Source organism: Pleurodeles waltl, chromosome 3_1 (assembly GCF_031143425.1).
Source record: "Pleurodeles waltl isolate 20211129_DDA chromosome 3_1, aPleWal1.hap1.20221129, whole genome shotgun sequence".
NCBI lineage: Eukaryota > Metazoa > Chordata > Amphibia > Caudata > Salamandridae > Pleurodeles > Pleurodeles waltl.
In genome coordinates this window covers 240,875,985-240,901,867 of record NC_090440.1, presented here as the reverse complement: position 1 = coordinate 240,901,867, position 25,883 = coordinate 240,875,985, and the positions used below count along the sequence as shown (strand labels likewise).

The window sequence follows — 25,883 nt, the reverse complement described above, 5'->3', positions numbered from 1 at the left end:
CCCTCGTCCCTTCCTAAGGAACATCCATTCCTCTACACCGCGTCGCTTTGAAAGGAGAAACCCAGTCCGGAGGGTACCTCGGGGTAGTGTGCAGTCAGGGAGACGTCTATTTCTAGATGTTTATTTGAAAACATGTTCAGTCCTCATCATGTGCTTCTAGACCAGAGGTCTTCAAACTGGGGGGCGGGCCCCCCTTGGGGGGCCTCAAGTGATCCAAGGGGGGGCGCCAAACTCTGGCCAAAATAAATATTATACAGATAACATGCCTCTGTTTTAAGCAGAAGCATGTTATTGCAGTTTTAAAAAGGTAACAGTACTTAACTGCAATGTTTAAATAGGCTTAGACCTATTTAAACATTGCCATCTTTCTAAAATAATTGTGAAAAATTCTGAGGGGGGGCCCAAAGATTTTTATTTTTCAACTGGCGGGGCGCAGCATTAAAAAGTTTAAAGACCACTGTTCTAGACCTTCTGCTCCGGGCACATAAGAACCTTTTTTGCTCTCCGCTGTCTTCTAAAAATATATATTATATATTAAGTTGCCGGAGGGACGGAACAGAATGTTGCACTAACTTGCCTTTGTTGTTGTTTCTGTTTCTTGCAGTAGTATATTACCTTTGAGTAACTGTCCCCAGCTCCAATGCTGCAGGCACATCGTTCCCGGGCCTCTGTGGTGCTCCTGATGCCCCTCACCCACTGTTGAAGATCCCCGGTGGGCGAGGGGACAGCAGGGATCCTGCTCTCCCAGCTGTGATATATAAGGTAAGCTCCACAAGTGCTTCTTAATCACTGAAAGCTTCTTATTGAAAATGTCTGATCTACTTGTGCTCGAAGGTGAGTGTCAGTCACATCTTTCATGCACCATACACAAAGACCTGGGCTAACACTCTCTCTGTAAATGTAAATTCTGTTTTGTGCGGCACTTTCTGCTACTTAATATATTGTAATTATGAGTTTTGCAGATTTTATTGCACTCGGTAATCACCCGCTGCGATAAACTCTATATCCTCCTGATAAGTGTCCTCAAATCCAACCCAATATTTACTGTGGTTAAAATGGCCAGTAAATAACCAAAACATGCAGTTTGGTGTGGTAAGGACCACTAACTGCATCTCGACGCCCAGTTTATTGGGCAAAACTCAGAACGCTCAATAAATTCTCAACACAATTGCATCAAGTGGGAAGAATTATTGCACATAACATTAGGGCACCTGAATACCCAAAATGGGTTGTGGGTCACCTCTCAGCCATTGCTTGTTTGGCATGCCCTTCACATTTACTGTCAACCCACAGTAGTATTGCACACGTGGACGTTTTGCAAGAGGTATGCAGTGGCTGCTTTACACCACCCAACCTGTTCTTTGCTGCTGTGATTTGCTTCCGGGTAGCAGACTTAGGTCACTGCTGACAGGCTCCCCATGTCCACGCATCCTGGAGGTGGAGATTATGTCTAGTTCTCTAGGTAAATGGTGACCATTGTAAAATGATTTTTTTTGTATTGAAGGTAATAAACTCCATTCTAAGATGGCTGCTGTTTAATCATATAATTGTAGAGAGCTCTGGGTGCCATGGTACAGAGAGATAGGCAGCCATTCGCTTACCTGGACGAAGAGGCAGGTACATAGAGAGACCGCGAGAGAGGCAATTGGCTTTACTTATGGACTTGCATGTAAACCTGCGTCTCCCCTGCTATAACGTAATATTAGCTTGGTCCTTTTCCTCGGACATTGCTGAAGTGAAGTGTGGAAGGGTATTCGAACTGGGAGACATTGGAGTTTGCATCATTTGCTCCTGCGCGCTCCACCTATGAAGTTTGTAAACCTGGATTGTCGTTGCCCCAGAATTCTCCTGTGTTTGCTAGTGCTAGTAGGTGAGATGGGAGTGAGTGAGGCTCCCACATCCCTGCAAATTGGCTCAGATTTTGGCTTACTGCAAGGCCAAACCCAAAGAGCTGTCTTTAAAGTTCAAAATCATGCAAAAAACATGCGTGCAGAAAAGATGGTTGCATGTATTAGCATGCTACAACCAGTCCTATTGTTTATGTCAGTGCTTGTTTCATAGGTGATCTGAAGGAAGTTGCACAAATCTTATCGATGTTTTCTTAGCCAACAAAATTATCTTTGGCTACAATGTAAGGGAAAGAGAAGCTCCGGGAAGGTTGATTCAGGAGACTTAATTTCCTGCGAACTTGTTCAGGATGGCAGTACACGTGCTAATACAGATACCATCACTTATGTGTGAGACTAACATTTTCTGTAATTTCTCAGCGTCCGTGAAACAGTTTGCGTTTCCATTGTCTTATAAAGCTTCTCTGGCAAAAAAGCTGCAATTTCCTTCCTTATTTCCTCTACCTGTTTTATCTAGAAGTGCTTTGTTTCTTTAATTTTCCGTTCTGGAACGGTGCAATAAACAGCAGGCTACGATCTGCTAATCTTGAAACTTCAGTGAGCATCGCCTGCCCAGGCAGAACCAACGTTTAGGACTGATGGGAAGATCACTTGCCATAGCAGTTCCTTTTTCTGAGTAGTGACATGGCAAATCAGTTTATTCCCCTTACTTATGCTTACTATTTCTTAGCAGGATTCATGTCTTGAAGGTGAGACCTGCTTTTTATACAGTTTTGGCAGTTTTACCTGTTGAAGATGTGTGAGCAATCACTCATGCCCATTCAGTCATTGACTTGCCTGTTCAGTCTGGTGAATAAAACATAGTAGTTTTAACACTTTTCTGTCGGTAACTGGGCCGGGATTAGAAACAACTTTTATGTTGTCTTAAAAGACCTCTCCTCCCCTTTTTTTAAATGCAGTGGGTCGATAGCAGTACATAAGGTTCCAAATATCGCTTCTGTCTCGTTATTTTTGTAGTCAGATGTAGGTCAGCTGCAGACATGCTCGCGATACTGTTGTTCCTTCCCTGCTTTTGGTAATCTTGAGCAGGGTGATCCAAGACTGCACCTAAAGGAGTCTGCCCAGTGTGCGCCAGTTAGTTCTATTGGTTCTATGAATTGCATGGTTCACCTCGCCCTGCTCATTCCTCATCAGTTTAATGAGCACAAAAATCTGGAGATGGAAAAGCATCACGAGATCAGCAAACATATGCTTTTCTCATGGAATCCGCTGATAACCCAACCATTTTGCATGGTTTACCTCTGGAAAAAAAGGGTTGAGCCTCGTCCTACTGTGTATTACAATTTCCTTGTAAAATTAACATTTAAATTCGGTCGATTGTGAAGACAATTTTGACAATTGAACCTACTTTTAAAGTGCCTCTCCCCTTGTGAGAAACTGCCACCCCTTCCCCTCCCGTCTCTCCCCTGTCAGATTTACACTCAAGGTCTCAGTCAAGATTTTGGCCCTCTCGGCATGCTAGTCCTTCTTTTCTGTTTTTCTTAAGTATATTTCTGTTCTAAGGCCTGTAGATTTTTTTTTTTTTTATATATCAGGGTACCTCTACTTTCACCCCGAGCCTGGCTGCTAGATGATCTGTTGTGGTTTACCAAATATTGAAAGATTCTTACACATCTGCTGTGACAGAAGGGAAAGTTTAGTCTTGGGTCTTTGCAAACCATGTCCACTCATGGTTAATGATATTTCAGGCAATTTCTTCAGAACAATTTCCGATTCCTTTTGAAGTATGTTGGCTCGATAAATGAAAACCTGCATTCAGTCTCTTTTGGAATTAAATGCGCCCTCAGAATCCTGCTTCTGTGATTCTCAAGAGCAAGGTTCGATGCAGATAGAAAGATACCTTATGTTGACATGGACGAAAGTCAGCCTGTTCACCCAATAAAGCTTTGCAACATTGTTAAGGTTTGAGCTATGCAGCGCCTAGTCAGGCATTGAGAAAACCATTTGCATACGACGTTTTCTCAAAGCTGTCCCCTTCAGTCGTGGTTGAAAAAAACAGCCATGATTCATAAGGTTCCTTTCACATGGGTCAAACTAGAAGCTGAATAATATAAGAAGCATTTTTCTGGACAACATGTGGCAGTGGGGCATTTTAAAGCATGCTCGGCCAATAACATTGGTCTGCATTTAATATTCTTTAGTGGGATTTAATGATTCTCCATCAAATAATTATTGTGGAATGAACTGTGAAAGCTACATTTAAATGCACCTTGGGTCAGTAGACCAAGTAGGATATGGAGTTTCAGAACAATAAATGGCAAACAGTCCGTTCAAAAGTGCAATGGATCTTAATATATTGGGACTTAAAAAAAAAATACAATATATTTAGGCATACTTCCAGAAAGGAGATTTTTCGAAATTCGTAGCAAATGGTTCAGTTTAAATCCATTTGTTTTGCCATTGTTCCATTCATAGCACATTTTTCAGCACACAATAGGGTTATGCTACAATACAAGCTTATTAGAAGCAACCATTTTCTTGCTATCCTGTAGAAGGATCATGCCCAGGAACTGTAACTCAAAATTTTTTGATTCTATATTCAATGGTACTACGTGGTAATCCCGAATACCATCTCCCATCAAGTACTCATTGTTTTGATTACACTTGACTAGTACCGCAGTCTGGAACACATCCATTATTTGGAAAGATTTTGGTGTTTGCACCACATGGAGTATAGAAACTAAGCATAAAGTATGTTTATCATTGGTTCCCCTGTCCACACAAACTAGACTTGACTATGACATCAACAGGTAAACCTTGTTAGGCCATTTCCTAATTTGGCACTGCCCTGCCAGTTGCTGATTTTGTGGTTCAGCAATACAGTTGCAGGATCAGAAATTAACCCTAGTTCAGAAGTTCCTTGGTTCACACTCATTTTCTTCCATCTAGACTATGAAGAGTCAACGGAAATCTGTTAAACTCGAGGTGGATAGAGGGTACAGCTGTGCATTGCCATTTGTAGTGAAAGAGATTTGATGTAACTTCCACTTCTGTATTTTCATCATTTGTAGTCCATGGCAGCACATAATCGATACCCAAGCATGTATTTCCTACATTAATATCACTATCACAAGAGTTTTGTATAATAATACTTTCTAGAAATATGCAGCAACAGTTCATGGAGAAAAAATACTATAACGTAAAATCCTACATATGTGGAATTTAACTTAATTTTGTACATATGAGGTGCATATGTTTAATTTGAATCGTGTAAGGCAAAGGGGTCGTGAAATATGATGTCTTTGTCAGTAGAAGTATAAACATGTATTTATAGAACAATGGTAGGCTGGCTTCTAATAACAGTGATGTGTGCTAAGTCAGAACATTTAAGAACACAATTTTGGGTCAGTGTTACTAAGAAGCACTGCTCCTTCTCTTAACCTAACCCATTTGCTCCCTCTAACTAAACAACTGTAAAGAGACCCAGTCCCAAACCTTGATGCCCTCTGTCCTCCCAGGATCTCAGTTATTTCTCCAACTCCATTTTCAGCAGTAGGCACACAGTGAAAGGTTAATATTAAGAGGATGCAAATGAGCGGTCAGCCTTTAGATATTGCAGAGTGGCTGAGCAGTTTTCTACCTTAACTGGACACTGCTGGGCCTACCTTAGCATTGATTTAATACTATACCATGATTTACAAAGCACTGTCACTATCTGACTCTTCTCTCTGTCAACCATGAAAGTCCTCCCCTGCCCCTCATCCCTTCTGACATCCACTGTATTTACTTTTCTACTTGTATCTGCCTGTTCTAAGAAGCCTAAGGCTGGTTATTTATAAATCACTTTTGCCAATCCACTGAGATACCAATAGGTTGGACAATACCAGCTTCATCCACAAGTCTAATTTTCATTCTTCTCTCTTCCTTGCCCCTTTTCTCTCTCCCTTTGTTCTGCCAGATGATCTTATGTTAACTTAAAAATCTATACAACTCAACAACAAAACATCTTAAGACCGTTTCAACTGAAGTCCTATCATTCTTAAGTAATCAATTAACAGTTTGTTTACTTTGAACCATGAATATGCTTCTCTCTTCCTCCCAGTGCTTCTCTGTGTATCTCTTATCAACTCAAAGTTTCCCATGGTTTTTATCAATTTCTTTGGGTCTCTATTTCTAGGATTATTTCAGTCTCGGTTTCCCTATCTCAAGCTCTCATTCAGTGCCTCTTTCTCCATATCTCACTTTTGGGTACCCCATGTTGGCATGTGCAGAGCAACAGTGTGGAAACAAGGGTGATTCAGAAGACTTTGCATATTAACGTTCATTATCCACTCATCTTCTCTTTATCAGCCTCAACTAAAGAGTCCCCAGTTCTCTGCATCATCCTCACTCCACATCCTTCTGATTCCCTCCTCTGATCCTCATCCTTCATACACATAACACGTTTCTCCTCTTATCCATCTATCCTTAGTGATTGCTCTACTCACATTTTCTCCTTAATCTACCATAGAGATTTTTTTCTCCTCCTTCACTTCTTAGCTATACTCCTTTTTTTTTTTATACTGTCCACATCCTTTACCTTTACTTGTTTTTCATCTTCCACTACAGTATTGTTTCCTAGTCTCTCTTCTAGAACTTCCTCCAACCTTATCCTCCAGTGGAAAATCTTTTTGCTCTCTTCATCAGTCTCCCATCTGCCTACTCCCCCAGTTCTCCTCTACACTGCATTGCAAGGCTTGCTACACAAATCCTGGTAAAGAGGATCTCTTGGGTGAGCTGCAATTGATATTGATATTTACATCAAACGTAGATTGCAGAAACCTGACCACCCAGCTGGAGGAAATGCTTGCCACTCAATGGTCACCATGTTTACTGCCACCAGTCCTTTTTAAAGCTGCATGGGCTTTTGGCTGGTGGGACTCATGGGCCAAGAATTTGTCAATGCCCTGGCTACCTCTTTGGCAATGCGGTTCCAAAAGTGTGAGAATTGGAAGGGCACACATTTTAACGCAGTGGTATTCAAACTTCTTATGCCAAGTCACCCTGGAGTTAAACGTATTTTGGCACAACCTGCCCACCCATTCCCCATTACCTAACCTGCTAAGGTGTTTAATGGTGAACAGTGATTACTATAAACGTTTCACATTAGAATTTTAGTGTATTTGGCTGGACTAAAATCCAAGATCAGAGAACAAACATTATATTCCCTGGTACATTACCCTATCTCACTCTCCAACATGTAAAAGGCTGGGTTCTCACAACATTTCCAAAAAGCACCAGCTTGGCCAGATGCAAACTCAAGTCAATTTCATGGAACCACTTGTTCATTTCACATACGTGTTCTACAGCAGATTTTACAAAAAGAAAATAGTTATTGTTAGAATGTTTGAATAATATCAGTCATTTGTAATTACTTGGGACCAAGTTCCAGTCCTTTGTTGTGTTTTTTGGTTGCCTACTATGCCATCTCAGACAGGAATGAGAACTATGTATATCAGCCTTAGTCCTTCTGAAATAGAAATAGTCTAGGCCAACCCAGGCCAGGACCCCTTTTAATGGGAACACAAGTTACCCTAAACCGGTGTTGGCCTCTTTTGCCCTCGGCAGTAGGGTGCAGCTTGAGTCTTATAGCATAAAGTTCTATTACTTACCGGTAATCTTCATTACTCCCGGTCCTTTTGTCCTCATCCCATTTATCAGTAATTGGAGATAACTATCTCCATGACCAGAAAAAAGAACATGAGGAATGCTGGGTTATACCCTCCCCAACCCCTCCCTCTGGTAGTACATACCTGTACTTATCCTGCATTCCGCCTGCACTTCCAAGCCCCCAACAGAAGTCTGGCAGCATGGGAGGGAGGGAGGGATGGGCGTAATGAATGGGACGAGGACAACAGGGCCAGGAGTAATGAGGATTACCGGTAAGTAGTAGAACATTACCCTCAGGTCCCTCACTCCCCATCCCATTCATCACTAATTGGAGAATACCCAAGCAGGTCAAGCCAGCCTTTTCAAACTAGAGCGAACAGAATACCCCAAGAAGGGACACCAAAACACCACAGGAATACCACCGAAGAAAGATCCAATAGACCCTAGACTGAAACACCAGGCCAAAACAGCGGCCAATTGCAAAGTAGAAAGGAAGCAACTAGGCCAGACCCAAGGCACAGAAGAACCACTGCTAGCCGCACGGAAGAGCACAAAAAAAAAAAAGGGGGGGAACAGAGAGACTGAACCCATAAGACCGGAACCAGCCGTCGAAGACCAGCACAAGAGGGAGACCAAACACCAAAGCCATTGCAACAGACCGCGCAGGAGAGGGACCCGTGCCAACCAAACCTTCCCCCGCCTTCCTGGGCATGAGCCAACCACAAAAACTAAGGCACAGCCAGGAAGGAAAAGGCCGACTGGAGACATCCACATCCCGAGAACTCAAGGCCGGAAGATGAAGCCTCGGAACCAACGGAACCAAAAAAGGGACCCCAGGAACAAGGAAGAGCCAACACACAATATACTCCAAAGGCAGAAAGACAAGACTGGGACCCCAGAACCAAGAGCGCCCAGGACCCGTAGCCACCAAACAAGAGAGAGGGCTAAGCAAGCAAACACCAAAAAAGAGCAACCTCCAGAGACTCACAGGAGCAAAACCAAAGGTGTGCAGACACAAACACTGCACAGCTACCATAAAAACCGGGGAAGCCCAAACACCGCAGCCACCTAAGGAGAAGAGCAGAAGGAAAGGGAAGCCACCAAGGCCATCCACTAACAACCCCATGGAAAAAGGAAATCCACAACCCCGGAGGAAACTATGAACAAGCAAACCCTCCCCGGAGGATGCTCCAGACACAAGGCAGAAACAGGGCAACAATGTCCCTGGAGGAAAGATGCTCAACAAACACCAGGGGACAGACAGGGCCCCTCCCCCCCCCCCCCCCCCCCCCCCACCCCCAGGAACCCCAGAAGGCAAGGGGCACAAGAGGGGAAGCGGACCATGGGGACAGGAAACCACCGCAATATACTCCGACACCACAGAATCGTGGAGAACAATAGGATAGAGGGACCAAGAAACAAACTGCCCCCGAATGGTGAAAAAAAACACCATCACCTGGGAGGCCGGATGCACCACGTAGTCCACACCACCCGAGGAAAACCCCCAAAAGTGGGATAACACCAGCCCCAAAAGCTCAAGTAGTGACAACAATAGAATCCAAAAAAGGCCCAGCTGACCGGACCAGCAGCCCTGACAGAAAACCCAAACTGGCACCATAATGCGCCGGACATGGACTGAGAAAAAGAAGAACCCACAAGGGGGAGGAAAAAACGTGCTACCAGCCGAAAAACAAAAGGCAGCAGCGGGAACAGGACCTCGGCCAACAAACCACCAAAGCCCAGAAAGGAGGGACCAAACCCTGTGCGGAGAACCAAAAAACAGCCGACCCCAACCAAAGGCGGAGCCAGAAACAGGGCCTAACAAGAACCAGGCCCAGGAGCCACACACAGGAATGAACTATGGGACCAGAGAGGGCCAGCAGAACCACCAATCCCGGCAAATAGAGACACATACCAGAGACCGACACAGGGAAATCCCCAAAAATGCATCAAGCATACCACCCCCAACTGGAAAAGCCCCACAGCAGTCAGGGAAGAATATGTGCAAGAGTCCCCACCGGAAAGGGACACAGCCGACAGAAAACCCAGAACCAGTAATCATCAACCACACAAAACACCACAGAATGGCTGACCCACCAGTAGGACGGAGCCAAACAATTTAGGGATAAAGGGCCCCCACTTCCTTGCACCCGGCGGCACAGGGCGGGAGGGGAAGGTCCCAGTCTCCTGCGGGCCTGCAGCCGTCCCTCCCCGCAGAGAGACTTAGGCGCCCATAGACCTAGACAAAAGCTTGGCTCAGAGGATGACATTCAAGAGATCGCAGCGAGGTAGCTGCTCTGCTACGTATGAAACCCTGACCCAGAATCAGGGTGTCAATGAATGATGTAGCACTGGGTGCCCCACCAACATGCGGTGTACTAACGGAGGGACAGGACCCCGCCCCGGGTGCAGGGATACCAGGGATAAAACAGGAGACCCGAGAACGGGGACACAAACCCAGAGTACCCAGCAAGCACCGCCTGGGAAGCAGCCCAAACCAGAAGGGGGACGGGAAAAAGAAAGAGGCAGAGGAGTGCCTGCAAAGAACAGAAACGTCCAAATGCCCACCCGAGTGGGACCACAAATAAACAGAAGAAGAGGCTGAGACAGTGAGCCACAGGCGACGAGAAAGCCACACAAAATGCTGAGGGACCCCAAGGCATGCTCAGGAGGTGACCCAAAGCCGCACAAACCAGGTATGACCCGCCAAACCCTGCGAAGCGGAGACTGCACTAGGAGCAGCCCGGGAGGCCCCACCAAAGGTCCCACAAGGCGACCCAGAAAAGGCTAAAAGCACTCAAAAGAAGGGGGAACACAGAGAGCAACCATTCGACGACACCAGAAAAAGAACCAGCACCATGTGTGCGCGGAACTGTGACCAAGGGATAACCTCACAGGGAACCACCCCAGTCCCAGGGTAAAAAGAGCAAGCAAAAAAAGGAGCAGAGAGGAGCAGAACAGAACCGTACTCCTCATGTGAGTTGACTGAAACCCACAACACAACACCCCCCCCCCCCCCCCCCCCCATACCACTGTGCGAGGGCCCGCAAACGAGACTTGCCAGAGGACACCAACAAAAAAGAGGCAAGGAAAAAAAAAAAAAACTTACACAGTAACATCTGCCAACAGGGAGGAGGACAACAGGAGGGAACGGAGGGGACACAGACCCCTGGAACCTCGCCTTCCATAGTAGAGAAACCGGGATCGGGACCCCCAAAAAGGATCAGGAAGAAAAGCCACAATGGCTAGGCAAGAAGCAACAGCACCAGGTAGACAAATGGACGGCGGGGCACAAAACAAGAACGGCCGCACCCCCTGGAAGGGGGGGGGTACCGCGCACCCACCACAGACAGACCGTCGCACCCCACGGCGGTTTGGGGGGGGGCAGGCAAGCCGGAGAGGACAGAGCTGGCGCATGGGCCCTGGCAGGCATCAGCCTACCCTGCAGGATGGAGACAGCCGGGCCAATGCCCATAAGGCAGGACCCAGGTAAGCAAGAAACAGGGAGGCAATGAGCGCCAGAGAGGCCCAGCAGAGACCCTGACCTCGCAACACGATGGCCCGTAAGCTGGAACAAGATGCCTCCGGAAACATCGACACCCTTCCCAGAACAAAACTAAGAAATCGCCAAGCGGTACCCATGTGTACTCTTGTCCAATGTAGCTGGGAAGCATGACATGAACAATGACCGTCTATACCCTTGTACCAGTAGACGTAGTATAAACATGACTCATGCTAGAGAGTACAGAATCTAAGGTAGCGACTAATCCATTACAACCATTCATCAAACAAGAAATGATGCATGTTGCACGTTGTAAAAAAAAAAAAAGGCATGGCAAACACAAGCTGCTTCTAAAGAAGCTTGCTTGAAAGGGCAAGAAAAAAGAACAAGCAAAAATAGGAGTAGAGAGGGGCGGTAGAGACGCCCAGCACAGACCCTTACCTTGCAACACGAGGGCCCGTAAGCAGGAGCAAGATGCCTCCGGAAAGATCATCATCCTGACTGGAGAGAAACTGAGAAAACCGCCAAGCAGTACTCGCCCACAGAACCTCCCGCTGCCCATCTGGAAAGTGCTCCCTTGGGCACGTGCGATAACCTCGCCCAAGCAGGAAGTCTGGCAAGCTCCACGTCTCCTGCAGTCACCACACATCTCCCAGCCACCCAGCTGGCCAGGAGATGAGAACAGTGTAACGCCACCAACCGGCAACAGGGCCAGCAGCCCTCCATGTGAGGGCCCAGCAACAGGAACATGTCGCCCCCCCTAAGGCCGTAGCCTGGAAGCATTTTGGAGCCAGACCATCCAGCAGGACAAGGCAGCATTGCACCAGCGAGCCAACCTAAACAAGGGCCCACCCAGTGGCCCCAATAGGCAAACAGCATCGCACCCCAGTAAGCCCAGCAGACTGGGGGAAGCGCACTAGGAACAATCGTCGCCCAGCACGGACGACATCCTCACATCCATGTACTATTGGAAGACAGAAAAGAAGAACAGGCGGAATGCTGGTTAAGTACAGCTTATGTACTACCAGAGGGAGGGGCATGGGAGAGGATATCCCAGCATTCCTTATGTGCTTTTTTCCTGTTGTGGAGATAGTTATCTCCAATTAGTGATGAATGGGACGGGGTCTCAGAGACCTGGGGGTAATGAGCATAGGATCCAGGTCTGGGCACACCAATTACTCTGAGTGTCACATCAAAGAAAGCAAAAATGTGATGGATAGAAGGCTTGAATTAATCTCAGCCACTGGTAATTAATCAGAACTGCCTTCTGGGCCATTAGTTTTTGCCCACCATGTGCCCTTATACAGGAACCAGCAAATTGCAAATCGCTTGGTACTGGTCTTGTTTTGCATCGCTGCAAATGACGTGTGCTGTTCTTAACTAAGGGGCAGCGCTCTTAGCACAACAGTAGTTGGTTCCTAGTGTTATCCATGGATGTGTGATGGTTCTGCCATTGCCCCGGTAGGCTCCAGGCTTCGAATGTTGCTTTTAGGACATTTTTGTCAGGACTGAGTTTTGGTTTCCAGACTATTCCCTATCCCCCCTAGCTGAAAGTCATGGTCTTTAGTTGCTCCTTTTATGCCGGGGAACACTGCTTTTTGGTGTGTTTAGCAAAAAGCAGGCACCACCTTCATCTTGCTCATAAGCTTCATCTCGACTGAGGTATCTTCATGGCCAGATTATTAAATTGCATGAATCTTTCCCATTAATGTTTGTCTGCTCTGTGTTCTGGGTGAATGACTTGCATTATATTCTTCTATATTTAGCTGTTTCAAGGTAGGTGGAGCAGTGTGACTTAGTGCCAAGCTTCAGAAGCATAATCCTTCCAGCGTGTTAGAGCCAGCGTCTGTCAGTCTGTGGAGAGAGGTGAGCATAGTGAAAGAAACTGAAGAATTACTTTGTCAGGATAATGTCTCTGGCTGGCGAGACAGCATACAAAGAAGCTTTTACCACATCTGCCAGCTCTAGGGCCATACAGTGAATGCATGAGTACCTCGGATTCCATTGCTGCTACAGTTGCATTTTACCGTCCCCAATTACAGAAATGCCCTGTGTAAGTAGTTAAAAAAAAAATAGTCTCTATTCCTTGATTCGTTCGTAGTGCACGTTGGTTGGTCGTGCTCCTTTTGGTCTTGAGAGAGTGTTGTGTGTTACATATAGAACCACCTGCTGCTCTTGAGGGGGAGGAGGGCGTCCCCCTGCTGTGGTTTTATTTTAGCTCCTATGCCTTACGTGCATGTGATGTAAGATTTTGCACATGGAGAGGCGTAAAACGTGCGATCTAAACTGTTCACACAAACCCAATGCTGGTGATCCAAGGTCAAGCATTTATTTGCTCGCTCGCACAAAGGCGGCAGTGTTAACAAAGGTGTGCGGTGCAGCCAAGGTTGCTATCCGGGACGATGTACGTGAGCGCCTGCCTTCTTATGTGGCCTTGGCGCTTCCGTCTTTGTTGAATGAAAAGCTGTGTGTTAACCCTTTACTAAAGCGGTAAAAGCAGCAGGGCAGAAACCACTTTAAAAACCACCATAAGACAACGCAGCAATGCAGATTCATTGGTCGATGAGGTTCTTGGTCACGCGCGCAAAAGCTAAGCACTTCATTCCAACTCAACAAATATATTGGAATGATTGCCCTTTATCTAGGGCTCTTGCTACCGCCGTAAATCAGGCCTTGAACAGTGATTTAGGGTAACTCAGTTGCCGATGGTGGAAGATTTGGCCTCCTGTTTAACACTTGCTCGGAATACTTTTTAAAGTTTTACCCGCTTCGAACTTTAAGGGAAATGTTTAATGCGCAGAGCAGTGCTGTTCTGTGGGCTTGCCGATCTTAATAAAAAAAGGCGGAAAGGTTTTGCAAGCACAGGTGACGCAGAGGGATTTACATACAGTCGTCACCCCAAACTTTAGTCACCTGAATTCCATTTGAACTATGAAGAGAAAAGGAAAAGCCACGTACTGTTATTGTTTAAATGTTGTGTTCGTCCAGTTAATCCGGTGTCGAATCTCATCACATTGTAACATCAGCGCCGAGGAAGCGAAAGCCATAAACAATGTATAAACAGACGGATGACGTCGTAAGCCACGCATGGCACAAGTGAAGGTCGATACTGTTATCTTCTCCGGAGAGTCCGAGACCAGATCTGGATCCTGTGCGGTTTTAAATAGACCCACAAGTAGTAACCTGAACTGAGCCCGCGCCAGCACGCAGTTGAGCTTTTTTGTGGAAACACAACACAGCCTCACTTGTAGGCTCGGGACATATAATTCATTTAAGCACGATGAACGCTCGCTGCTGACCAGTGCAATTTTCTGGAGGTCACAAGTTGAAATTACACCAAGGCAGGATCAGTCTTCCTTCCTTCTGAAGGTTGGTAAATTGAGTACAGTGAAATGAGTATCCCTAACCTCTGCTAGCTACGACACTTGATGATGGGGGAAAAAACGATATTGTGTGAATAATTAAAAGCTTTACAATATTAAAAACTCTGCATTGTTTTACTAGTAAAGAACTAACACATAAAATCAATAAACTCACGACTCATTAAGACCTAGGTGAACATCTGCCAAAGGGTTCAATAAAACAAATGAAGTGCTTGGGTGCAAGGTTAAAGACTGTGGCACTAAGAGAAGGAGGGTTATAGCGGCACATTGAATTAAGTATAAACCGAGCCATAAAGTGCTTAGAGCGTGTGAGCCAAACTGGACAAAAAATACAAATCTTTTGAATCTGCACCAACTTGCTCCCTCAATTAGGTAAAAAAAGATTCTGTCATTTTGGCTGCAGCACAGTTTTGATCTCAAATCCCTCATTGCCTGTCTGGGTGTGCTGGACAAAGAATGTCAATAGCTAATACAATGGGCAACAGAATAGGGACAGTTGCATCCATGGCAGTGAACATCTCTAAAGCCCAACGTGCCATTCTGGCATGATAGATCAGCTAGAAGTTTTTGAGTACGTAGGGGTTGGTGGAGTGATTCTTTAGGAGGGGTTTGATCCCTACGTTGTCCCATTTGTCCAGGAAGGTTGCTGAGGTGATAGACATGTTGAGAGTGTCTTTGAACTTGCTGCTGTTGCAATGTTGACCATGTGGTGAGGGCAGCAGTCTACATTGAAAAGCTGTAACGCAAGCAAATTATATATTCAGCACTGATATTCTAGATGTTTCTAAAAACATCTTCAGGCAGGTGGCCTCTGGAGCAGAAATGCACCATTGTGCACAGTTAAAGTTCACTTCTTTTGATCAAATGTGCAATCCAAAGTACTAGATATGCCTTTTGATGGCAAGCAGCTTTTCTGGAAGCACACAGACGAGGCTTTGCGGGTCATGAACACAGACAGTGTCTTGGCACATTCTCAGGACTTACTTCAACAAAGACACACCTATCATATAAGAATTTAAGCGTTTGGCTAACGATGGCACTCAAACACTGAAAAGTATTGCTCCTCCAGGAAATGTGGTTTACATAACTAGTCAGCATCTTACTTTCCATAGGACTATCCCAGTCAAGAAGTTGGGTGCTCCTAGCGAAGAATGAGAAGATAATCATATTTGTTGAAAGTTCAAATCCTGAAGCACAGTGCCAGTATTGGCGAAAGGTGGGACATTTTTCTCAACCTGGCATTGAATAACTGATCGCTGGGTTGTGAATACTGACAAGCCCGTACATTCCATAGAACTGGCATCCAGTGAACCACTGATACCCCCAAGGATAGGGTGCCATTTACATCGGAAGGCATTACTGGTGGAAATAAAAAGTCTACAGAAAATGGCTATAGAGGTTGTGCCCAAATCACAACACAATCAGAGCTTTTTTACTTAAAGCTCTTTAGGGTGAAGAAAAAGTGGCAACCCATTCTAAATCTAAGGACACTCAAAACATTCATAAATAAACTGTCCTTTTAACATAGTGACCTTAATCATTTTCCTGTAATCAATGAATAAAGTGATTTTCTAGCATTGCTTGACCTAGAGGATGCCTAAATTCACATTCTCGTACATCAAAGTTGTAAGAAATTTAGCTTATTAGTTGAGGGATTAAGTACCCACTTCAGGTAATAACGATCCTTGTCAGGGCGAATGACAAAAGAGTAATAAGTAATCCGGTGCTCTACCTCCTGGTAACTATGGCACAGAGCAGACAGGCTTAATTTGGGGGTAATGTGTAAAGAATTTATGCAGTACTAAAACAGTAATAAAGTTGAAATGCTAAATAATTAAAAAAATCTCAAAACTAATTACTAAACAAGTGAGACCAAAATGTTAAAAATCCAGTAAGTGGAATCAGTTAGATGAATTTTTAAAGCTCTAAGTAGAAATAGTGCTAAGATGCCCAAAGTGGCAACAATCGTCTGTGATCACAGTTAGACAGGCCTAGATGCAATTTAACCCGGACTTCAGTGGAACGCAGGTCAGATACACAAACAAGGTTTGTCCGTGTCAAAGCTTTTACCTTCTAATTTCAGTCCTTGGAGCCCCAACCCACCAGAGGAGTACACTGTTAAAGCCCCCAGGACCTCAGGGGAGGCACTTAGAGAATCACTAGGTGCCAAGCAGAGTCAATTTCCAGGTCCACTTGCAGTGATCAGCCATACAGTTGCAGGAAAGGGCTCTTGGAGCTTGTGGTAGCTTGAAAAGACGGTCTGCTTTATGACTCTTGGAGCCCATATCTTTGTCAAGGGCACAAGAGAGAAAGAGTAGTTCCAGCCTTCTAGACTTATCTCAGAGCAGGTTCAGTCCTCCTCTGATCTGCCATAGGTCCAGGACTGCTCTGAAGTAGATGCTTGGAGGTGACCATTTTATGAACAACCTAGTTGGGTGGTAATGACCCATGGAGACACCCTAACTAATGGGGTGAAGGTTCCCAGGGCTAACCCTACCCACTTTGGACATTTTGAAGATGGCCAAAGTCTTCGGCCACACTAAACTTGGGCTCTGTGGGCTGAGGGTTGGTGGGGTGTTGTGTGGGGAGTGTGCTATGATAATATTAATGTCCTCCCAGAGCTAGATCTAAAATTCAGCTTTAGGCAGTCCCTATACCCCCACCAAACCCAGAGACACAAGTTTGGTAAAATCGAGGCTGAGCTTTAACCAGACAGTAGATAAACACTTAGGGCCAGATGTACCAAAACATTTTTCATAGACACAGAATGGGTAAAACCCTTTGGTAAATCTGGCACTAAGTTTTCTGGCATTCTGTGGCCCTCCTTTGTAGTGTGCCCGCAGTGTTGTATGTAACACCCCAGCAGACTTGTCATTCAAGGAGGATTTGACATTAGAGTGTCGAATCCTCCTTGAATGTCACAAGAGGACACTGACAGTCCCAGTTTTGGGGCAGTTCCCATTTACTGGGGTTGGTGGCTGGCTGACTAGAAGGACAAATGGGGAGAGGCAGGCCCAGGAGTGACCTTCATTTGTCTGCGACACCCCTTTAAAGTGCACCAAGGAGCCGGGTAAAGCCCTCAGGTTATTCTGTCACCCACACCTATGGCCCATTTTTGCTGTCCTATGAGCAATTCACACCTCGGCACAGGGTAGCCATCTACCTCTCAGGTGACAGTTTAATACTTACAGAAAAGCCTCCATAGGCTTTAGGCAGGCAAAAGTAAACTTTTCTAAAGTACTTTTTTAGTAATAGTTAGACTCAATTGGACTTTGTTATAAAATTGATTTTTGCTCAACTATTAAAAAGAGCAAATGAAATAGTTAGTTCATTAGCTGTTACCAATCCAAAATTAACATTATAAGATGTTATATAATGTAATCCATCACTTCCCTGTGAGAGCAGTCAACCTTGCTACAATGAAAATATATTTTCTGCTCTTCCACTATAAGAGCTGTTAGAATATTAACCTACTACATGTCCTATTTTTAAATGTCATGCACACTACCCTTTGGGCACCATTTCCTTCCTTAGAGGTGCCTTGTTAATATTTAAAAGAAAGGTGTAGACCTGTCAAAAGGGTTTATTTTGACAGGTTTCATTTGCAGTTTAAACCTGCACAGCCAGGCTACTGGTAGCAGGCCTGTAGTCATGTTTGCATTGTCACTACAGTGGGTGGCACAATGAGTGCTGCAGCCCAAAGTGGCATTTAACTTACAAGCCCTAGGTAACTTGTGGATACTATATTCCGGGGGCTTATAGTTTGGTTAAAAGTGTTAATCAGCGGTATAGTGTACCCATTTAATTGTGTGTAAAGGGGAGCACAAGCACTTTACCACAGGGATGAAGTGGACAGTGTTCTATAGCCAGCAAAAACCGGGTTTAGCGAAAAGGCCCAAAAATTTGGGTGACATTGCAGAAAGGGAAACTTTCCAATACCAAGCATAGAAAATATCTGAGACTCTTGGTCCAGGACAAATGTTTAGTCCTTTGGTCTTCGTTCAGCCCCCAGAGTCTTTAATGCGTGGCTCCACTAACAGCTTATGTGAGAAAGCAGGGAGTGAAGCCAATCAGAGGTTGCTCCTAAGGACGGACAACACAAGGTCTTTGATCTTTTCCCACCCTGCTTTCTTATGTAGTACAAAGACTTTACAGGAAGCTTCAGCCCTCTGGCATTTGGTTCTTTGGCACGCCATCAAACTTAGATAACAATGGAGCATGTCCCAGGATTGTTGAATGCTCTTGGCATACGCAGTTTGGGATACCCCGAGTGTGAAATTGAACTCAGATAACTTCTTCAATAAATGAGGAGTCCCTCTTTCAGTCCTTTAGCCACACAGACCAACACCAGATGACTTCCTTACACAGATGGATGCATTGAGGAACACAGGGGAAAGCTCCTCTGAATTATCTGTTCAGAGATTTCTGCCTCTCCTCCTCTCATACCGAGGGTGCCAGAAAACTAAAAAGACAATCATGGAAGTTAATCCTAATATCCGTGGCTTGAGCCATGCAATTTTTGTTCATACAGTTGTGGGACCTGTCAGACTTCCATATTCGGTTCAGGGTACACTTGTATCTAGTGATGTAAGATCATGGGTAGGTTCTGTACCACAGTCCAGCCGTTCTGGCAGTTATAGACTTGATGCCCTATTTAGATTTTGGTGATGTTACTGCCAAACCATATCTGCGGCGGACCCGAAAAGACAGTCAAGTCAACTGTGTTCCGCCCACGGTATTTAGATGTTATAGCTCTGCTAGCAGAGGACTGGCGACGGATTGCTGACGGAGGGAGACTGCAGCGGGACCCAATGGACTTCGTACAATTGCAGGGGCCATTGATTAGAGTTATGTGGCACACAGACTGTACCTTAGCCATATGTGTCCCCCAGCACTACACAACACACTACATACACCCATCATCCATTACAATACCAACACAACCCCTACATGCCGGAAATACACATTGACATATATGCATGACACAACACACACGCCATTGACACTGCACCCACACATGACACGACCACAACAACCAACACAACTGCGCACTCAGGTACGCAAACACTTGCACACAAGCACAGCTACACACATTACGTCCGCCACACAACATTCACCGAATGTGTCACACAGCAACACAACATACACAAACATTGTTCTGACATGCAAGTGACACATACTGACATGACCACACCACACACTCCAGCTTCCCCTACCTCAGCCAGCCAATCCACGCACACATAAACATATTAACTCACAACAGATTGAACAAACCTACCAGTTCCTGTCCCCTTATAGTGCACACACATGGACACTGTTGTCAAGTGTGAGGGTGCTGTCATTGTGGTGCCAGCATTCATTTGGCAATAAATGACGACACCACAATGGCAGTTGTGTATGTGAGAAATGCAGGTTGGGCAAATGTGTCCCCAGCCATGTGTGACCCATTTGTGTCTCTGACGTATACCTGTCACAGTGATTTAAAAAAAAAAAATACTGTGAAATGTATATGTCTGCAGTGGTCCTGGCCTCCCGTGCAGTGCTCACCCAATGTACCTTGGCGATGCAACATCCCTACCTTCGAGTCTGGTGATGGTGGGAGCATGTTTTCTCGATAGGATGGTGGCAGCAGTGACAGCAGGTGTTGTCCAGTCATTGACAGAGTTGGAATGTGGGAAGAAAGGTGAGTTTTCATTCCCCCATTCCCCCCCCCCCCCCCCCCAATCCGCCAACTCTGAAGTGGAGGTCAGACCATCACTTTTTGCTTAGCAGTAAGGCACATCCAAACCTGCAGGGCGGGAAAGGTGGCATGGGTCCCACCGGCAGCCACTTTTCCCTATCCCACGGTCAATGCAGGTGGCGTTTCTTGGAGGCGGCTGTTCGAATGTGAGCGTTCGGCTATGGGACCGCCAACATCTAAATACAGTGGGTGGACTGTCGCAGCGGACGGGCTTTCAGTTGAAAAGTCATTGGTGGGACCTTTATCGCCAACATCTAAATCAGGCCCTTAGTGTTTGAAATTTTGAACACATCAGCTGATTGTTGTACCATCTTGGCAGCAGCATAAGCAACGTCCTCAACCAAGACCTACTCTTTAAAATGGAGGAGGTTTTGCAATTTGCCAGCTGATAATTATCTAAATCCATTAGCTACGCAGCTCCACTAGATTATACCCTTTTGTTTGCACCTGGCTCTCTCCAGGTTGAAATATTCCTCCATTTGAGTCCCACTTTGCTTCAGTATGAAGGTGCCTAGGAACACAGACATAACCATCCTGTTTTCCACCAGCGTGGTGCAAGAGTCCATGAAAGGTCAGTTTTAAACCATCTTTAACATGTGAATGTAACACAGATTCCGGTAGCTTTCACCAGAAGTCCATTTGAGCCCACTTACAAGTCCACTCGACAGATGCAGTCATGGAAGGCAGCTGCATTACTGAATTAGAGAAACCCAAGCATTGTCAATTCATCCACCTTATTTGAAATGTGAAAGCGCTAAGGTTGAACTACAGATCTTTTCACTTTTAACTGTTCGGTCACAACCAAAAAAAATCCATCTTCCAACTTTCCTTCTACACCCAACAACTTGGGCTGAGACAGCTCTCCATTCAGTGGATGTGAAAAGTCTTAAATTCCTTTTGTAAAGAACAGACATTTAAGAAGTTAGATCAACTTTTTTTTCTTATGGCAATGCTAAAGTTTCAGCATTATCAAAACTGAGCTTCGCACCATGGATTTCAGCATGCATTCCTTTGGGCGGATGGCCAAGTTCTTAAAAGGTTTGAGAAAATTCCACTAGAAGCAATGCAGCCACTGATGCCCTCTTTGCTAGTGTGCCTGTAAATGACATCAGCAAAGCAGCAAGTTGGTCCTCGACAGTTTAGTAAAGCATTGTGGCCTTGATGTATAGAGCTCTTTCGAAATAGCTGTATGACAAGCAGCACTATCTACACTGTTCAATTAAGGTCAGACCTATTACTAAAACTTTGAAGTAGGTTTATGAAACTACTGTAGTTATATATATTCATGCATTCAAGTCTATGAAAGATCCAAGTTTGGAAAATAAATGATTACTTACCTGTAACTCCAGTTCTTCAACATTGGCATCGTTCATAGAGACATGTGCACTCACCCACCTTCCCATTAAAGATGCTTTTTTCTGCTCTGTTGCTACTATGAAAATCTGAGCAGCACGTACTCTAGTGGGAGTTGAGCTTTAAGTTCCATTCCTGTTTGGCTAGAGTCCAGGTCCCAATGACGTGAACGAACTACATATACCTTGTGCCTGTTTTCAGTGTTATTGGAGCGTAAGCACATTAATGTGTTTACACTGACTACCTAGAATTCTCAGCCTGACGAAGGAGAATTTTCAAGCATGTGAATCTATGAAAGATGTCAGTGTTCAGGTAAGTAACAATTTCTCCGTTTCTTTCCACCATTTATATTCTGCCCGATCACTCAAGTTTCGTTTTCAGGGCCCTTGTCTCCCTTCTCAAGGTCTTCATGTGAATGTGCTGTCTTTGGGCCTTTCAGGGTGTTCTGAATACAAGTTTTGCTGTCAACTTATGTTACTCGACTCACTATTTTAATACTGGATTCGTACTCTGAGAGGCAGCAATTATGTAGCAGTGTTTCTCATGTGCTCTTTTTCTTGTCCTCCTCCCACTGTGTTTGAACTCCAGCCTCTGCTCCCTGACTCGGTGGCCATGTTTTATCTACCCCTAACTAGTTTGAAGGGGGTTCGAAGTTATTCTCTTGATGGTTCTTCCCTTATGCCTCGCTAGTTTACTAAGCTTTATAAGCCGTCTAGAGGTCTAAAGGATTCAGAATTGCAGGCACTAGTAAACGCAAGTTACTGTGCATCTGGGAGGGATCAGATTTGGGTGTGAGGGAGGGTTGTGGGCGCGTTAGGTACTGGTCTTCATTCTTGCGCCTACCGGCCTGGATTGTTCCTAAGTTTTATACGCATGGGAGCTTTTAACAATCACTTGAGTAAATAAATTGAACTAACTGTTGCAAAGATATATCATCTGCACGCATTTCCTCATTCGGTGGAATTGGCAATGCAGATATGTTAATGTATTTAATTTTTTTTCTCCCTAGGGTATTGGTTGGGAACTTTTAAAGGCATCACGCTCTCTGTACAGAATATTTAGATTCTTGCTACAGAAAGACTGTCTACAAAGCTAATGGGATGGTTCTGGGAGGGAATTCTCTTAGCACAGTATTAGCGTGTTAGAACGTTTTCCAGTCTAATAATAAAAAAAAAAAACAGCAAGCTGCATCTCTAGAGAATTATTTCTTTAATGCGAATTTAATCGGGGCCTGTTTATACAGCACTGGCTGCTGTTTCACATGTATTGCATCAGTACTGTTCTGTCCTGCTAATGAGCCCTTCTCACTTGTGCTCCATGGGGACCAATGGTGCAGTGGCAAATGCATTGCCTAGCTCGCTACAGTTTGAATGATGTCAGAATTGGAGTCTAGTGGAAGTGCCGTCTTTGGTGTTTGACATTTACAATAATTGACAAATCGCCAATCTTTTTTCAAGAATTTGTAACTGGTTTGAAAAATGTATTTTATCTGATATGGTTACACGGCTCCAGTGTATTCATAGTCCTGTAGGCCCTGGTTAGTGTCTGTTAAAAAGTCTCACTACACTCTGACTTTTCCTTCTTCACCAGTTTACCATGGTACTAATTTTCTTTTACATATGTTTTAAATTGATGGGTGTCCTTTTATCAAACTAAGTTAGCCTGCCCTCTTACACACCACTCCTAAATTATTTTGATATATGGAAGTATTGCCTAAAATTACAACACTCCCTTCCTCTAATCAGAATTTACTCAAAACAACGTTTGTTTGACGTACCTTCCACAGAAAGGCCTCCTGAAGTCCTGTTTGGGCTCCTTTTTGTACAGGGGAAGAGTAACCTGCCTGCCTTCCTCTTCCCCTTTCTCACAAAATAGTACAGTTTATTGCTGTTTTAAGGCCCGATGCACCCAAAGTTGTAGCGACCATTGCCTGCTTCACTGATTGGAAGATTATTTGACTCTTAAGCCAATAAAGTAATGCTTACTTGCTGCTTGGAATGGAAGGGGCGGCATCTGGTTGTCCTGCTGTTGGCGGATTAAAAAAAAAAACTATGGTCAAGGGTTTTTTTTTTTTTTTTTTTTTTTCCTTCAGAGTATTATATATAAAATATTTTTTCTGTGTAAGGCAACTTGAATAATGTGCTATGTAAATAATAGTTTTATTGTCCAGTACTTAGTCTGTTGTAGTAGTTACGGAGCATGTGCTATTTTCTGGCATTCTTCAGGACGAGAAGCTCACAGTTACACAGGATCGCCCCGTGCACGATGACAAGCCGCAGCCCATCCACTTCCAGTACAAGGTGACTGATGTGAAGGACTCCTGCTGGGAGGCCGTGCTGTCCAGTCAGAGCCTTTTTGTGGAAATTCCCGATGGCCTGCTGGCCGAAGGGAGCAAAGAAGGGTAACCATTTTTTCAGCTTAAAAATAAATCGTACTATGTTTTGTTTTTAATATACAGTAGTAGGATACATGACACTGAAACTGGTGCCACAAGTTGGTTCAAAATGCATTAAAATATGACATAGGTCTCTGTTCCCGTTTCTCCCAATTGCGTAGTCTTTTACTGACAATATTTGAAAAGGGCAGTTTTTGCTTTTTGGTTTGGATGACAGTTCACCTAAAAATTGCACTTATTATGAGGCAAGGGGAAGCAGTCTCCTGCCCCAAGCTCCCATTTCCCCTCCAGTGCAGGAATGTGAAGATGGTGCCTTTCCAATGCACCATTTATTCTGCTGTAAAGTCTACATCCTTCTCCTGACCATTACCACCTTTTCAGACTGTAGTGCACTTTGTAATCTGTACATAGAAGTGAATATGGTATGAACCATTTGTTGTGTGCCACAGGCCCCTCTGGTAGCAGCCAGGTATACTTCCTAAGCAGCTTGGCTTGATAATTCCTCTTCTTTTAGTTCTAATGATCTTATAGGCAGTGTAGATACACTACAGTAGGTTATGACAATTGGAGGTCACGTTGACTGATTTTCATCCATCCTCACCCATGTAGTCCTAAATTCATCCACCCTCATCTATAAATCCTCACCTACATTTGTCAATGTATTATGCACCCACACTGTCCACACATTGATTCACATATACACAGACATACTTCTGTGCATAGGTAGATATATCCACTATCAAACTTGTGCATATATGCATCCAGCTGTATGTGTTTTATGTCTCTCTTTGGGTCGACCTTACTTGACAGCTTTGCTGTCTGGTTGCAAAAGACATATTGTTGGCTTACCAAGAACATACAGGAGCTTGGAGCCTTCCCACAGCTTACCGTTGATTTGTTTTCCAGTCAGTCTAATTTTTCTGCTTTTTATGCATGTCTCATTGTGTCAGTCCTGTTTGTCCCTCCTATGGAGCATTGTCTCTTTACCATGTCTTTTGTTTGGCTGGCTTCTATGCTCCCACTGCTTACTTTTCAGCCACTTGTTTTTCTTTTGGACAAAGAACTCCCTGAGAGTGCATGTGCTTTCCAGCTGTTTCCCTCGTGTTTTTTTGCTTTCTTGCCTATGCTTCTCCCCACCTGCTCCACATTGTTCTCTTGCCCGTTGCTTCTACTCCCCATCCCCACCCTTTGTGTTGCTACCCTCACCCTCATTCTCTCGCCTATTGCTTCTGCTCCCCCCCCACTCCTTCCCCTTCATTGTTTGCTACACCTATACCCTCCTTGTTGCTATCCCCATTATAGCTTTTGTGCTACTTACTCATTATTGTTTTTATTTACCAATCCAACTCTGTTAATAGAAAAAAGAGCTTGCGTCATTTTGCATGCACCTGCAGAATGATGTGACTGTCACGTCATTGCATCCTTTTTTGTTTGTTTTCTTCATCCTCACTGATGCTGTATTGCATGGTAAAAACCATGGAAACCCAATAGGTCCCAAAGATGGGACCTATTAGCTTTGCCAGTTTTTTTAATGAGTGCCAGCATATTTGTTTTTCATGGGTGTCAGCCCATATGTCTGTTGGCCTGTCTCCATGGGTGCATGTATTTGTGTTTGTCTTTTTACTTGTGTACAGGTAGGTGTTCCTTTGATGCAGTGTGAAAATATCTGCCGGTGTTACTATCTTCATGCATTATACAGTAATTGTCAGAGTTTGTTTTTAGTGCATTGGCCCTGTACATCTGACCTTTAATGATTCTGAGATTTTATTTTTGGTAGGTTGCTGGCACTGCTCGAGTTTGCAGAGGAAAAGATGAAAGTGAGCTATGTCTTTATATGTTTTAGGAAAAGCCGAGAAGACAGAGGTGAGACAAAACTTTCTTGCACTTTGTTTACTCTCAATTGAATTGTTTTGAAATAAATAAGTTTCATGCACTGTATAAAGACAACAGCACTATTGGGCCCATAGAGAATACACTGACACTTGTACAGCTAAAAAAGGATACTGCATAATAA

At 44.5% G+C, this 25,883-nt stretch overlaps 1 protein-coding gene across 1 annotated transcript in view; it reads left to right on the top strand.

Moving 5' to 3' along the window:
• Positions 1 to 621: 621 nt before the first annotated feature.
• OAZ2 (ornithine decarboxylase antizyme 2) overlaps positions 622 to 25,883 on the top strand; it is a gene marked incomplete at its 5' end in the record, with an annotated part of 40,707 nt that continues 15,445 nt past the window's right edge. The window contains 3 exons of the mRNA XM_069222323.1: positions 622 to 762; positions 23,700 to 23,875; positions 25,647 to 25,732. Of these exons, the coding sequence (XP_069078424.1) occupies positions 622 to 762; positions 23,700 to 23,875; positions 25,647 to 25,732 (403 nt within the window). The remainder of the gene's footprint in view (positions 763 to 23,699; positions 23,876 to 25,646; positions 25,733 to 25,883) is intronic.